The sequence below is a fragment of the Carcharodon carcharias genome, chromosome 18 (genome assembly GCF_017639515.1).
Source record: "Carcharodon carcharias isolate sCarCar2 chromosome 18, sCarCar2.pri, whole genome shotgun sequence".
NCBI lineage: Eukaryota > Metazoa > Chordata > Chondrichthyes > Lamniformes > Lamnidae > Carcharodon > Carcharodon carcharias.
The window spans coordinates 68,788,785-68,806,097 of record NC_054484.1 but is presented as its reverse complement, the minus strand read 5'-3'; the positions used below and the strand labels follow the sequence as shown (position 1 = coordinate 68,806,097).

Genomic DNA, 17,313 nt, shown 5'->3' with positions numbered 1-17,313 from the left:
AATAAATACCAGCATGGGCTTTTTGGGTGAGTGAAATGGCATTTTTTTATGCTGCAAATATCTTGTAATCACTCAACCATTGTCAAACTGTCTAGTTTTCATTCCATTGATCCATAAACATTCTGATATATTTTTTTTATTCATTCACGGGATGTGGGCGTCACTGGCTGGGCCAGCATTTATTGCCCATCCCTAATTGCACTTGAGAAGGTGGTGGTGAGCTGCCTTGAAATGCTGCAGTCCATGTGGTGTAGCGACACTCACTGTGCTGCTAGAGAGGGAGTTCCAGGATTTTGACTCAGCAACAGTGAAGGAACGGCGATATATTTCCAAGTCAGGATAGTGAGTGACTTGGAGGGGAACTTGGAACCATAGAACCATAGAAAAGTTACAGCACAGAAGAAGGCCATTTGGCCCATCTTGTCCATGCCTGCATGAGGACACCCAGGTGCTCTTTCTAAACGCACCTTCCTGCACCCGGTCCATACCCCTGCAACTTACAGCACCTAAGGTGCAGATGCAGATACTTTTTAAAAGAGTTTAGAGTTTCTGCCTCTACCACCAACTTGGGCAGCGAATTCCAGGCACCCACTACCCTCTGTGTAAAAAAGTTCTTCCTCATGTCCCCCCTACACCTTCTGCCACTTATCTTGAATCTATGCCCCCTGGTTCTAGAATTCGCCACCAAAGGAAACAATGTTATTCTGTCCACTCTATCTATTCTCCTTATAATTTTGTACACCTCAGTCAAGTCACCTCTCAGCCTTCTTTGTTCTAAGGAAAATAACCCCAACCTATCCAATCTCTCCTCGTAGCTACACTTTTCTAACCCTGGCAACATTCTTGTAAACCTCCTCTGCACTCTCTCCAGAGCCATTACGTCTTTCCTGTAATATGGTGACCAGAACTGCACACAATACTCCAGTTGTGGAATTATACAATTCCACCATTATATCCTTACTTTTGTATTCTATACTTCTGCCAATGAAGGAGAGCATTCCATATGCCTTCTTTACAAACTTGTCTACTTGAACTGCTGCCTTCAGGGACCTGTGTACATATATTGCCAAGATCTCTTCATCTACCCCTCTTGGAATATTCCCATTTATTGTGTAATCCCTGTAACTGTTTGACCTCCCTAAATGTATGACTTCACACTTCTCTATGTTAAAATACATCTGCCACTTTACCGCCCACTCCACCAACCCATCTATATCATTTTGGAGATTATGGCTATCCTCTACACTATCCACTACTTGGCCAATCTTTGTGTCATCTGCAAATTTCCCAATTGTGCCCCCCACATTCACGTCCAAATCGTTAATATATAACACAAACAGCAAGGGTCCCAACACCTGTGGAACACCACTTGAGACAACTTTCCATTTGCAAGGGCATCCCTTGGCCATTACCCTTTGTTTCCTGTTACAAAGCCAACCTTTTATCCAGTTTGCCATATTACCCTGAATCCCAAGGGCTTTTACTTTCCTGACCTTGTCAAATGCCTTGCTAAAATCCATGTACACAACATCCACTGCACTACCTTCATCAATCCTTCTTATCACTTGCTCAAAGAATTCAATCAAATTTGTGAGGCAAGACCTTCCTTTAACAAATCCATCCCTGACTAGTCCATGCCTTTCCACATGAGAGTTAATCCTATCTATCAGGATTGATTCTACTAATTTGCTCACCACCGATGAAACTAACTGGCCTATAATTGTTTGGCCTTTCCTTTGATCCCTTTTTAAACAATGGAACTATGTTTGCATTTCTCCAGTCCTCCGGTATCTCCTCTGTATCTAGTGAAGATTGGAAAATCCTCCTCAGAGCATCTGCTATTTCCTCCCTGACTTCCTTCAGCAGCCTCGGAAACAATCCATCTGGCCCTGGTGACTTATCAACTTTCAAGGATTTCAACCCTTCGAGTATTTCCTCTCTATGACTATCCCATCCAATATCTCGCAGTGTTCCTCGCGGACTACTATATCTACATCCACCCATTCCTTTGTAAACACGGAGACAAAATATTCATTCAAAACCCTTCCCACAGCCTCTGCATCTATATACAAGTTTCCATCTTCATCTCTGACAGGTCCCACTTTTTCCTTAACTAACCTTTTAGCATTAATGTATTGGTAAAACATCTTTGGGTTATCTTTAACCTTACTTGCTAATCTTTTTTCATACCCTGTCTTTGATTTCCTTATTTCCTTTTTTACTTCATCCCTGCACTTCCTATATTTGTCTAGGCTATCTGCAGTGCTTAGTTCTTTGTGACTATCGTACGCTTTCTTTTTCTGTTTGATCTTCCCCTGTATTCCTCTAGACAATCAGGGAGGTCTAGATTTGGCAGTACCACTCTTGTTTTTGTTGGGGACATGTCTACTTTGTACAATTAGGATCTCGCTTTTTAGTGCTTTCCACTGGTTTTCCACTGTTTTATCCTCCAGCAGTGCTGTCCAGTCCACTTCAGCCAAGTCCCTTCTCATTTCTGCAAAATTTCCCTTCACCCAGTTCAAGACTTTTACTCCTGCCTTATCTATGTCCTTTTCCATGGTAATGCTAAATCTAACTGAATTGTGATCACTGTCCCCAATATGGTCGCCAACTGTCACTTCACACTTCCAGGTGGTGGTGTTCCCATGTGCCTGCTGCCCATGCCCTTCTAGATGGTGGTGGTCGTGGGTTTGGAAAGTGCTGTGTAAGGAGCCTTGGTGAGTTCCTGCAGTGCTTGTAGATGGTACACACTGCTGCCACTGTGCGTCGGTGGTGGAGGGAGTGAATGTTTGTAGATGGGGTGCCATCAAATGGGCTGCTTTTTCCTGGATATTGTCAAGCTTCTGAAGTGTTGCTGGAGCTGTACTCACCGTCTAAGCCATTTAGTCTCTACAGTTTCTTTTATTTAGAACCACAACTCTTTGCTCGATGTAAAATGTTTTCAATATTGTAGCAATGTTATGACATGGCAGATGATGTGTGCCAGGTGGACCAAATCCACGAGGGAAACTTGGTTGCAATATTACAACAGTTTTGCAAGTTGTATTTATTATGAGATGTGTGGACTGAATTCAGAATACGTCCACCAAGACTTTTACAGATTTTTGAAAATTAAATTAAAATATTTATTTAAAAAAAGATTTCAAACACATATGTAAGACTACAAATTTCTTACGATTATAATGACTCCTAAAATTCCTAATTAACCTGACCCTGAGTTGCACTTCCTTTAAGGCAATGGTCCAAAAATAGATTTAAAATTTTAAACAGATCCAGCAAATTAACACAATACTTTGGACAGTGGAATTCCAAATGACTTTTCTCCAGCTTCAGTTTTGGCAGACAGCAGACTTATGCACAGATACTGGAGGCTTCATTAAGGCCATTTCATACACTTCTGTTAGATCTTACATGACCTTCTCCTCTTACATAGCCCTTCATCCTCCTTTATGTATGTTTCCCTCTTTTTAATATGTAAATTCTGTTTTCCCATATGTCTTTGAAACTGTATCTCCCTCATAATATAAAAACTTTCATTGTGTCAATATTGCCAGTAATGTTTGGTTAAAGTAAACACATTCCTTAGCCTTGCTTATCTGACTAGTTGGAAACAGACTGGGATCTCTTTAAAATCCAAATATCCCTTCATTTATTTAAAAATGCAGATTCCCTTCACACCTTACATGCTAAGCCAGCATCCATGTTTACTCATTAGCATATCAAGCACCTAGCTTCTTTTGATGAGTTGAAGCTTGCAGTCTACTTGACTCCAAATGTAATTAAATCACACAGACAGACCCAACTATACTTACCCCCATAAACCTACTTCACAATAAACCAGAAAAATGTTATGAAAATTATTATACTTTCATGACAAGCAAGCTTTAGTTTCTGATTTTTAATCTCTAACTGAATTTTAAAATGCCCGCATTCTCATCTCGGTCAACAATATTCATGCTTGTAAAAGGAAGGGGTAAAAATGTAAGAGAAATGAGTTTCAGAAAGATTTTATCCATGCTTACCATGACCAAATATTTCCTTTTAATTCATTGTTGATTATTATACTTTACAGTTAATCCTCTAAGTGTTATTACAATTGTACATCAAAACATATACTGCAGTGGCTTTGATGAATCATGGTGACTGCTGACACAGACTTAGTTACAGATGATAATGTACCATTTGATTTCTTATGGCATTAAGAACATAAGAAACAGGAGTTGGAGTAGGCCATTTGGCTCTTCGAGCCTGCTCCACCATTCAACAAGGTCACAGCTGACCTACTTCAACTCCACCTTCCCACACTATCTCCATATTCTTTAATTCCCTTAATTTTCAAAAATCTGTTAACTTCTGTCTTGAGTATACTCAGTAGATGGAATCATCCAGTCCTGTTGGTGGCGGGTGTGAGTGGACAATATGGCGAGAAGGCCAGAAGTCGGTTTTGTACTGTCGTGAAACCAATTTGTGATTGTCCGCTCTGCCCATCAGTGGTGGGCCTCGTTTCCCGCCGTCCAACATTGGGAACTTAATTTTAATACATTTGCATTTCATCATTGTGCCCTCATGCCGGAGTCATTCCCCCATGTCAGATTTCTCTCCGACATCGGTGTGACTTCAGAATGGCATGATTTATGACAGCCTTTAAAAGGTGTGCACCTGGCAAGCTGAACTTGGAGGGGAACTCGGAGGTGAGTGCACACAATGTTGCGCAGTGCTCGCAAGGATCACTCATAGGAATTCGAGGCAGAGGTGCCGCGCATTCATTGGGGGGCACTGGCAAGTCATTGTTCCCCACTGGTTTTCAGTGCGCTGCCAGGGCAAGGGCTCTAGTGCAGGTGAGGCCACAGGTCGGGTTGGGGTGGGGGTGTTGGGGGGTTGGGGGGGGGTGGTGGGGTTGGTCCCAGAGGGTGGGTGTTTGATAGGGGGGGCAAAGCAGCATAGACTGAAGGAAGTACACAAGCACATGCTGGGGGTGGGGGTGTGTTGTGAAGTGAGCAGCCACACACTTGGAAAAGCTTGTCAAAAGTGAACATTCTTCCGCAGCTGAGACCGTTCAGCAGCAGATCCTTGCAAGCACAGCGCAACATTGTGTGCACTCACCTCCGAGTTCCCCTCGAAGTTTAGCTTGCCAGGTGCACACCTTTTAAAGGCTGTCATAAATCATGCTGTTCTGAAGTCACACCGACATCGCAGAGAAATCTGACATGGGGTAATGACTCCGGCATGAGGGCACAATGATGAATTGCAGTCGGGCTTCTGAAGCTTTACTGCCCACTCAAACAAAGCAAAAGCATGAAAGTGCCACCAAACGCTCCAGAACTTTTCACCCCTTGGGCGTAGACTGCAAATTAATGTGTGTTTTAGGGGCAGCAGAACAATTGGACAACTGGGCAAGTTGTAGAATCCCCTTGTGAGAGCTGGCCATGGTGCAGTCACTGGTGGAGGCGCTCACAGCCCCTTGCAATGTCTTTAAGGTTTGGGCCAGTATCCATCATGTTTCAAGCTAACAGTGCAGCCTTGCAGTGCAGGTTAGGAGAATGCCTGCGTCTGAGCACAACAAGCAGTTTAGTGGTCGAAGCCGCTGCCAATCTGTTAAGTGGAATGGGGTGGAGTTGGGTGAGGTTTCGGACAGCCATGAAGTGAACTACACACTGGTGATCCAAGTGGTGGCCAGCACTCTCTGACATGTGTGAAGAGGCTTTCAGACTTAATCAAGAGAGCTTCTTAGGACACATCTGCTGACCCATGTGTCTCTCTCTTTGATCCAGCAGGAGGAGAACATCAGGATCATGGAGCCTGATGATTTAGCAGTATGCCTCATGACTTATAGGGAGCAGAGAAGAAGAAGACTGTGTTGGAAGTGTCTGGCTCGGCAAAGGGAGGAGCACCTACCTGAAGATGAAGGGGCTGCACACAGCTGAAGATCCACAGAGAGCCTTCGCTCATAGACGCCTTCAGTAGGCGGCATCTGTCATTCCTGCAGATGACTGAGAACCAGAGTCGCTGAGGATTATGCATGTTTAGGTAACTGGTTGGTCACATATGCCACCTGTTGCAGAGTTTGGTAACATGGGGACATGTGGCCATGAAAGTGACTACTGCGCTCAATTTTTACACCAGTGGCTCTTTCCAGGGCTCCACGGGTGACCCGTGTGGGATTTTGCAGGCCTCCACACACAACTGTACCCAACAATTCACAGACACAATCTTCCCGAAGGCACAGAACTTTATGCATTTTGCCCAGGATCAGGAAGGCCAGGAAGCAAGAGCGCTGGGATTTGCATAGATCTCAGCTTTTCCACAGGTGCAGGGTGCCATTGACTGCACTCATGTGGTGTTTAGATATCCATGTCAACAAACAGTCAACCACGTCAATCGCAAGGGTTTTCACTTGCTGAATGTTCAGCTGGTATGCGACCACCACAAATGGTTTCTACAGGTCTGCGCAGAATTCCCAGGGAACATCTACAACTCCTACATCCTTAGCAGGTCTCAGATCCCTGATATCTTCCAGGGTCCACAAAGGCTGCAGGGTTGGGTCCTCAGGCATGAGCGTTACCCACAGAGGACATAGCTGATGATGCCCATGCAGTGGCCTCAGACTGCAGCAGAGCGTTGATATAATGAGGCTGATGCTGTGACCTGGAATTTGGTGGAGCAAACGGTAGGCATTTTGAAAATGAGTTTCCGATGCCTTGACAGCTCCGGTAGAGCATTGCAAGATAGTCACCAGAGGATGTCGCGCATCATCGTAGCTTGCTGCATACTGCACAACCTGGTGCTGCAATGGGGGGAGGACCTGGCTGAGGAGGAGGTGATGAGGAGGTTGTCGAATGAGGTGATGGTGATGAGGCCCTCGAAGGTGAGGATACCGGTAATGAGGCCATTGCACTGGCCAGATGAGGCAGGCGTGCTTGGGAGGCCCTCAAAGCCGCAAGATCCACGGAGGATCATGGTGAGATGCAGTGAAGATAGTCCTGACATCCTCACCTTGCATCTGTGAACGTTTGACCCTTGTGTGGCTGACGGCAGCGCACATATCCCCAGTGCTCTGGCTCATGTCATGGAGACGCAGTGGGAGCCCTAATAGTCACTAGATTCCAGGAGGATGATGATGACATGCAGCGCGGACACTCCATAGATCTTCACATTGCCTCTGTGAATGACTGACTTCTGTCTGGCTGAGGTCAGCTTGCTTGCACAATGTGATCAGGGTCATATCATGGAGATGCAGCCGTGAAACTTCAATGCACCTGATCCTTTGTCAGCCTTCAGCACCTGTCCATTTCAGGAGCACAACATTACCGACACAGATGCAGAAGAGATGAGGGGCCAGCCCCACCTCAAAAGGTGCTGAGAGCACACAGAGGGAACGACGGAACTCTGTGACGCCCACCCACAACATTCTGGCAGCAATGACAAGCACCATCGAGGTGCAGGCATCAATAATGTGTCCAGTGAGCGTGAAGCCAGACCATCACTTTGCTCTGAAGGTTACATACTGCATAGGGAAGAGGCCCTGGACTGGGACACCTGCCTTTATCTTATGCAGGAACCAAGGTTTCACATCTGAGTGACATGAACGCTATTCATCATTACAAGGAGCCATAGTCAAGGAGACATTCTTAGGTGTATATTTACAAAAGTGAACATTATGTACAAGTGATTAACACCCGTGCCCAGGCTGTGCAACTAAATAGCCAAGTGGTTATGGTACTGGGCTTGCAACCCCAAGATCAAGAGTTCAAATCTCACAATGGCAAACTATGAAACAATGTAACTTCATCTGAATAAACAGATGGAAACGTGTTTGTACTCGAAAGAGTTATCCTCCAGTCGGCCCTGAGACCCTCACTAGCAAGCCCCTCCGTCCTTTTCAGTGGTTGGCGGAGAGGAGGGCTGTGGCCGCAGGGGTGACCAGGATCGGGGACGTGCTGGGTGGCGGAGGACTGGGCTGGATGCTCCCGCAGGAGTTGGCGCGACGCGCGTCTGTGAGTGTCCAGGTCGCAGCTGATGCCATCCAAGACCTGAGAACGGTCGTGCTCGGACCCGACGTTATTTTGGGTCTTGAGGTGGCCCAGGTGCGCGGTGGTCTTCCGTCTGAACGTTCCCCTGTTCGGACAGAATTCCACATTGGCCCCAAGCCCCGAACCCTCCCTCGGGTGCTGGTGCCCCGCAATATGAGCCGCCTCGGGGACATGCCCTCCGTGCCTTTTGGCACGGCAAAGAGGGGCTTTTTGTACGGACTGCTGCTGCACACCTTCTATTTTCTCGCCCTTGTCCGTCGCCCGGACACGCCCTGGCGTGCCTTGTTGCCGTCCGGCGGCGGAGGCCCCCGATGGGAGGCCCTCTACGGAGGTGTCCTCCCCCTTTCTATCGGGGACCTGGGTTGGAGGGTGTTGCATGCAGCAGTCCCCTATAATAAGAGGATGCATAGGTTCACGGACTCTCAGGACACGTGCCCTTTTTGCGGTCTTGTGGAGTCCGTGGACCATGTATACATAGGGTGTTGTAGGCTGCACTCCCTTTTTAGTTACTTGAAAAACCTTTTATTGATGTTTTGTTTGCACTTCAGCCCCACGCTCCTGATCTATGGGCACCCGGTGCGGAAGGGGTTCGGGAAGGAGGAGGACCTCCTCGTGAACCTGCTCCTGGGCCTGGCCAAGTTGGCCATTAACAGGTCCAGGCAGCGGGTGATCGACGGGGGAGTCCCGCCCGATTGTTTGTCCCTCTTCCGCGGCTACGTTCGCTGCCGGATGTCCCTGGAGAGGGAGTACGCGGTGTCTGCTGACACTCTCGAGGCCTTCCGTGCTCGGTGGGCACCACGGGGACTGGGGTGTTTTGTTGACCCCTTTAATCACATTTTGATTTAAAGTTTGTAAGTTTCCTTTAAACTTTGTCCGTGGTTTTACAGCTGACCTGAATTAGGGGCTGTGCCTGATTTATCCCAATTTTGTTGATTTGGTTTTCATTTAAAAGATTATCAAGAGTTCAAATCTCACAATGGCAAAACTATGAAACAATGTAACTCCATCTAAAAAACAGATGGAAACGTGTTTGTACTCGAAAGAGTTACATCTTCTTAACCTCCCTAACACTGACCTACACCTTGGTGCTTCCCGACATCTACAGCAGAGGTAGGGGCAGCCTGTTGACTGCTACACCCTGTTTGTGATGACTTCAGTGTGTGTCCTCTGGATGGCCAAGATATGGAGGGCCTTGGCCTGCTTTGGGTGTCCTGCTGTGGGCCAGCTGAACCCTCCTCAGCCTGTGGAGCTGCAGCTGCAGGGGTCACAGGAAGAGAGGATTGGGATTGGCCTGACAATCCCAGTGTCACCTGGGTGGATGGCCCTAGAGTGTCGAGCTGCTGATTCTCCTCCCTGTTGGTGCCCGTTGGCCCCTGGCTGACTCCTTGAGGAGAAGGGGAAACTGGAGTGAGATCAAGCTACGCCTCATCCCTCTTGCGTTGATTCTGTTGGAGGCCAACTATGGCATCAGTGATGGAGTTCAGCCTGTGCAGCAGCGCAGAACTGCTGTCCTGGACCAAGGTCTCCGTGGTGGCTGCCATCCTGTCAGTATTGAACTTGGTGCTTCAACCTGTCAGTGCTATCACCTCGGACTGAAGACGAACGGAGTATGGAGTACATTGTCCCTTGCAATCTGAGGTTGCACCAGACATCCCTTCCTTATGTTCCCGTGATTGTCTTTGCAGCTCCAACAACTGATTTAGGAGCAAGTCCAGAGGCTCATCACCTGACTTGGGCTCAGCAGATCCCTTGCCTTCAGCTTTCCTCTGAATGCCAACAGTCTTGGATGTCCCTGCCTTCGCCTGCTGTGGAATAGATTGTGTGCTGTGCTCACCAGTTTGTGATCTCAAGGCTGCTCTACACCTAGGTCTCACTGATGTGTGTATCGGTGCACTGGTGGAGGGTGTGGGTGACACTGTGATAGGTCTTCATCGGTGATGCCTTCAGGGTCCTCATCCGAGGTGTTCTCAGTGCTAGGGCCTGGATCAAGGTTGCCTGAGGGTGACGTGGAAGATGTGCCTAGGACAGAAAGTGGTGATTATTAGTGCTTGGCAGCCATGTTGAACACAGAACAGTGGACTCAGAGTAGCATTGAGAGAGGGATGATGTGGTGCAGGATCCTCATGTGGATGCTCGCTGCCGACATCACTGTTGCTGCAGGAATAGCCTACGTCCTCTCCGGCCAGCTCCAACACGTGACTCTTGAACGGAGTGAGGACCTTGATGTCTGGAACTAAGGTCTGGGACCTTTCCCGTTGATTGTTCGTGATCTTGTTCTGCATAAAGCACATGGAGAGAGTGTGAGCAAGTCTCATGCCAGGCCAAATGAGAAGGATGCCAGGCCTGCGTGTGTGCTGATTAAAGCAATGGACGTGAAGAGGAGATGATCTCCAGAGGAAATGAGGCCAGATGGAGATGTTCTTATGCTCCAATCCCTCTGTAAAAAAGGTTAACATACCATTTGTTTTCCTAATTGCTTGCTGTACCAGCATATTAACTTTCTGTGATTCACATACAATGACACCCAGGTCCCTCCTCACCACTTACTTTCCCACCCAGCTTTGTATTGCATTGTTCAAGGTGGGCATTTTTCAAAAAGTAAATGTAAAATTAATTTCAGAAAGATTTTCTTTTTTCAGAATTTAGTTTGGTTTGCTTTATTTTATAGAAGATGTGTTCTACCATATTTACAGTGAAAACAAAATAAATGAGCTTTAATTCAATATATCTGATCTTGGAGGGAAAAATGTTTTTGAAACATTAACAAATTATGTGATTGTTTATGAGCTCTGAGACTGAGACCAATTATTAACGTTTCATGACCGTGCTTCCTTTAATAATTTTTTCCTTATTGATTATCATGAACTATTTTTCTATATCCTCCATGTACATAAATAAACTACATGGCCATAACACAAATCACCAATTTATATGTAATTTTAAAGAAAGGAACAGGAAGAGAAGAATTTTTGATAACACTAAATCACATAATATTTTGAACTGTAGGGGCTATGGGCTGCTCCAGTGTGTTGAGTGGAATAATTCAGTTGTATACATATAATACGTGGATGACAGCTAATTGAATTGTGTATGAGAGACAAATGGAAGTATTTTGTTATGTTGTTAGGAATTGATTCCAGTGTGGTCTAGCAATTGACAGTTGTATCCTAATATAGAAATATGCTCTCATTTTGGGCTGTTTATGCTGGCTCTTTGGAGCAATCCAAAGCTCACCCCAAATGCCCCATTCTTCCCCAAGCCTTGTATTTTCCACTGCTTCAAATATTCAAACATTCTTCTAAGGGGTTGCTCATTTAAGATGGAGCCAAGGAGAATTTTTTTTCTCTCAGACGGTCATGAGTCTGTGGAAGTCTTCCTCAAAAGGCAGTGGAAGCAGAGTCTTTGAATATTTTTAAGGCAGAGGTAGATAGATCCTTGATCAACAAAGTGGTGAAAGTTTACTAGGGGTAGGCAGGAATGTGGAGTGGAGGTTATAATCAGATCAGCCATGATCTTATTGAATGACGGAGCAGGCTTGAGGGGCTGAGTGGTATGTTTGTAAATTTACAATATATATCTGAGGAATAAACTATTTTTGAAGGCATCTTTTTTATAACAATTAATAATGTACCGTGTATGTAATCTATAGCTAGCTCCTCTTCTACCAGGCAGTATATTACATAATTTTGGTATCCAGTAATGTTATAATCACACACCAACACATAGAAAAAGGTTGATTCTTAGACTGTTAGATTACCAATGTGACTGGCAATTTGAGTGCATATTTTGATGTATTTAACGAGTTTCTATATCTTTGGAATAGCTATCTGCATTGGTAGCAACCACAATTTAATGTGAAATTAGAAAATTTTAAGCATGGGTGGTTTCATTGACATTACAATAAGTAGGAAATTCTGTTGGAAATGGAGATAAAGAATGAAAGATTGGTTGTTGCCATGATGTTTGAAAAGCATCAAATCCTGTATTTATATAGTAGTTCAGGATTATTATTTTAGTAAACCCATTGCAATTTTTTACACTATCTTAGAGTAATCACACTTATGGTGTACGCAAACTGAATTAATTTCTTTATACATGGAGTAGTGAGAATGTTGCTGAAAAGTTTGAAGCAGATAGCAATAACACATGTAAGGGGAGGATTAAAGAATTACTTGAGGGAGAAGCAAATAAGGGTAGGGTGGGAAGGTGGGAAGAGGCAATTAGAGAGGGAGGAGGCCTGTGTTGAGAATAAATCCCAGCATGATCCAGTTGGGCCAATGGCCATTCATTGAAACAATTTACACTTTCCAAAATACAAGTTTGGCCTAAAACTGGTTTAATTGCATTTAATCTTGCAAAGAAACTGGTTCAAATATGACTTAAAATAAAAATTGCAATCTTAAAGTCTCCGAGTTGTGATAGTTTGATATTATTGAAGCACATGCCACAAGTACACATTTTCAATATCTCCAGATTGACAATAAGTGATGTTACTGGATCCCTTAAATATCTCTCTACCTTTGCTTTATAGATTTAGACCCACCAAAAATAAGGTGCCCCAGCTTCAAGGAGAAGACAGCTGAACCTGAGAAGCTGACAGTACGAGTGAACTGGGATACTCCTGAAGGAAAAGACACAGCAGATGGCATTTTGACAAAGTAATTGCTATTTCTGAAGTGAGGGGAATGACATGCAGAGACAATGACTCAGTACCATTGTTGGGTTAACCATTGCAAATTCTGTGGTAAAGTAAGGTTGATGCCTATGTTGGAGCTGTAAAAGCTGATTTCTTCTTTAAATAATAATTCTTCATGTAGTTTGCACTGTGAGCTTTCAAATTATGGAAGTAAGAAATAGAATAGAATTTTAGAAAATCTATTGTTTCAATTTCACCATATTGTAAGAATTATGTTATACTATCGAGAGTAAAATACATTATGCACAACATTATACTATGTCTATGAACTACAATATTTACCAGAAATAGTCAATATATTCCAAGTGTGTTTTGATGTCAAGTATAAATTTCTATCACTTAAAAATTTACGGACATATGAACAAGGAGCAGGAAGAGGCCATTCAGCCCTCGAGCCTGCTTCACCATTTAATAAAATCATGGCTGATCCTAACCTCAAATCTGCATCACACCTAGTGCCGATAACCCCTTGCTTGCCAGGCATCTATCCACCTCTGCCTTAAAAATATTCAAAGACCACCACCTTTTCAGGAAGAGAGTTCCAAAGACTGAGAGAAAATTTTTTTGCCTCATCTCTGCTTTAAATGGGTGACCCTTATTTTTAAAAAGTGACCACTAGTTCTAGATCCTTCCACCAGAGGGAACATCCTCTCCACATCCACCCTGTCAATACCCCTCACAATCTTATATCCAGCATTTATTGCCCATTCCTAACTGCCCTTGGGGCAGAGGGTATTTAAGAGTCAGCCACATTGCTGTGGGTCTGGAGTCACACAGAGGCCAGACCAGGTAAGGACAGCAGATTTATTTCCCTAAAGGGCATTAGTGAACCCAATGGGTTTTTATGACAATCAGCAATGATTTCACAGTCATCATCAGACTTTTAATTCTAGATTTTTACTGAATTTCACCATCTTCTGTGGTGTGATTTGAACCTGAGACCCTGGGATACTAGTCAGTGACAGTACTAGTACACCACCACCTCCCCTGTTGCTGGTGTTTATACTTCCTATCAGTTTTCTTCCATTCTACTTGCCTCCTGCCATCCTGTCCCCATGCCCCACTATTTCTTTTTCTGTCATGCACGTTCCAAACCTCCCCTTAGTCACTGTTATCTGCCTCAATCACTCCGTGTGGTATTAAGTTCCATGTTCTCACCACTCTTTGTGTAAAGCAATTCCTCTTAAATTCTTTATTTAATCTGTTAGTGGCTCTTATTTATGCCTCATAGTTTTGAACTCGCCCACAAGGCAGTTTTTCAACATCATCCTATCCAACTGCTCCATAATTTTAAATGGCTGATTTGCTACTAACATGAGCAAATAGAAAGAAGTAAAGTTATTAAAGATATTGAAAAGGCAGAAAATGTGAATAGCTGAGGCAATGTTCCAGAACCAAGGAATACTGGCAAAATGGAGACAGGATCTGACTGTGTCAGGAAGACAAGAAGCTTGCTGACATTAATAGCTGGATTTTACCAGTCCTCAGAGGTTGTTCTCGGAGGTGGAAGGTGACATGTAAAATGGCAAGGGAAGATGGTGGGGGATGGGGGTTTGAGTGGAGAATTGCCCATCGTCTTCTCAACGCTGTTGGCATTTTACCTGTGGCAGGTGGGCCCTCCACTGCCTGGGTAGATTATCAGGTGAACCCTGCCAGACTCCCTGCAGGTTCAGGGAGGGCTGCCCTCTTATTTGGGCCACAGAGTTAAACCCCCCTCCCCCCACTGGCAGTGGCCACCTTGCAGCAAAGTGTAGTCTCTCCTTGTCAACTTCCTTCTCACCGGGACCTGCCTGACTTACGTAATTGGAAGGTCACCATCCATCCATGGCATTCTCTTCTTCCAGGTGCAGTTGCAGTAGTGGCCACCCCTCCTGATGGCGCTGCTGAGCAACCCTCTGAGTAGCTGGTAGCTCCTGCGGACAGGTTCTTTAAAGGAATGGCAGCCTAACAGTGATCAGTTAGTTGCCTGCTCCTTGTAAAATGCGGCCATTGGTTCTGCAAATCGCTGAGGCGGGGTCTCTGCAGGCCCCTGCCATAAGAATAAAATTCCTGCCTAAAAGTGCAGACTTCCCTGCCAATATAACACTCTGATAGAGGCTTCCCATCTTAAGTGTTCAACAACCACACTTCCCCCACCCGCACCCCCACAATACCCCACCCTTCCATCCACCAACTCCATCACCTCACCCCACCCACTAATTGCTAACCCAAAAATGCTGAAGCACACAACCCACATGGCAAACATCTCCTGCCATATAGAAAACAGGACCTATTGTTAAGGCAGAAGGTTATTAAAGTCAATAATAAGGTCAAAATGCTGTAAAAACAGAATAATAAATAATAGAATGATAAGATGCCGCTCCTTGGATTTGCATTCAGCTTCATTGGATCAAAGCATGAGACCAAATATGAGAAGGTTAAATGGGGAGTGGGAAGTGACCAATGACAGGGTAGCTCAGGTTCACAATTATAGACAGAATGGAGATATTGGGTAAAAGATTCATTTAATTATATTTGTTCTTTCCAGAGTAGAGCATCGCAGCAGATAAAATATATGCTAGCTTAGGGCAAGTACTTGTAAATAGTTGTCTAATGGAACCAGCGTTTGAGCTGGATGAGGAATGAACTGGGGTGATATAGAAGGAGCATTCCCTTTAGAATGCAGGGAGGGAAGGGGAGGATATGTTTGCTGGGATCATATTGGATGTACCAGAAAACAAACATGGAGCACAAGGGGGACACTATCACAGTCTGAGACAGATGGGAAGGGATGACAATAGAAAAATGGGGCAGATATAGTTAAGGATCCTGCTCACCATAGAGGAGGTCTGTCTTGGCTAAGGAAAAAGGAGGACATTTCAGAAAATTTGGTGTGGGCGGATCCATTATGACAGCCTACAAGAAGTAAGATGGGAAGGAATATAATCTAGGTAGGTTTGGGAGTCACTGGGCCTGTAATAGATGTCAATTAATATCATTCCCAGAGATGAAGAGAGTGAGGTCCATGAAGGAACGGGGAGTGAAAGGAAGACCTAAAGATGGTTTACGTAAAGAGTGGAATAAGTGAAAATTTGAGGAATAGTTCATGAAATCCCTAGATCAGGAAAGAGCAGGAAGCCGCTGAAAAAAGGCTAGAGAGGAGGCTGAAGTAGAACTGGAACAAAGAGTGTTCAACCTATTCTGCAGCCATGCGTAGTCAGAAACCGAGCAGGTTCCCATGGCAACACTTTTTTTACCTGGAGGAGATGAAGGAAATTAAGAGTTTCCATGGTGAGAACAAGCTTAGGTAGACAGAGGAAGATATTGGTTGATGGAAAATGGTTAGTCCACTGAGGAAGAAGTGAAGGGACCACTAGTAAAGGATAAAAGTGTATAAAAACGGAGTGGTCATGGTGAAAAAGTGACAGTGGGGCTGGAAAAATGGAATTCAGTGAAGAGGCAGAAGGGTGTGGGTGAGGCTGGGGGGGTGGGGTTGGGGCCTGGGTAAGTAATCACAAAATTTGAACCAGAAATGAAGCCAGGATTAAAAAGAGTCTGAACCCTTGGTGTTGTCTTCCATTTTATCTTTGAGGCTGTTGGTTTCTGATCCAATTTTGCAGGTTTCTCCCGTTTCCATTTCTGATCATATTATATTATATCATAATATTCGATCATATTACTATCACTTAGGCCACTTAACCATCTCCTGCTTTCATTTTAAGAACTTAAAGTGTCAGCTTGTGCCTACTTCCTTGGTCGTATGTATGCTTCGTTTTGTTTTGTGATGAAAGCAGCAGGAAATTTCAAAGAGCAAACATTAATCCGGAATAATTAAGGCAGAGAATGCTTCCGGCTGTGCCAATGAATTTGTTCCCTCATTGGGTCAGTAAACTAATTCTGTGGGAAGTAGTCCCTGAAACTTGCTTTGCTTACCACTTTAGAAGATTCCTGATCAAAGAAAGGTAATTAATATAAATCTTTTGCTAATTAAATTTTCATTAAGTTGAGAGAGACAGTGGAGTAGTGGTAATGTCACTGGACTTGTAATCCAGAGGCCCATGTTAATACTCTGGAGACATTGGTTCAAATCCCATCATGCCAGCTGACGGAATTCAATTAATTAATCTGATCTTGTCTTATTAATGGTGACCATGAAACTATCATCGATTGCTGTAAAAAAAACTACCTAGTTCACCAATGTCCTTTAGGGGAGGAAATCTGCTATCCTTATCTTGTCTGGGCCCACAGCAAAACAGTTGGTTCTTTATTGCCTTTTGAAATGGCCTCGCAAGTCTCTCAGTTCAAAGGCAATTAGGGATGGGCAGCAAATGTTGGCCTTGCCATGGAAGAATTAAAAAAAAATAAGTACAGAAGCCAATTCGTTTATGCTCCTCCCATATCTTTGAATGATTTTTCAGAACTGGAAATCTGCACTTAAGAGTGTCATTATGCTGCAGCACCAGTACTTGTAGAGTGGAGTGCCCAACACGTGTCCTTTTTGCCTATGAGTGATTCTGTTAGTTTTATGTATGGGGTCATGTTTTGGATGTATGGGGGTCAGTCTGCCTTTACTTTCAGGAGTGTCTTCTCTTTGTGGGAATGGAGAGG

At 44.5% G+C, this 17,313-nt stretch overlaps 1 protein-coding gene across 4 annotated transcripts in view; it reads left to right on the top strand.

The window, feature by feature from the left end:
* Window positions 1-17,313, top strand: part of srpx (sushi-repeat containing protein X-linked) — an 89,956-nt gene that overhangs the window by 43,008 nt on the left and 29,635 nt on the right. For all 4 annotated transcript variants that reach the window (XM_041211150.1, XM_041211149.1, XM_041211146.1 and 1 more), the window contains one exon: window positions 12,562-12,688. In XM_041211150.1, coding sequence (XP_041067084.1) covers window positions 12,562-12,688 — 127 coding nt within the window. The remainder of the gene's footprint in view (window positions 1-12,561; window positions 12,689-17,313) is intronic.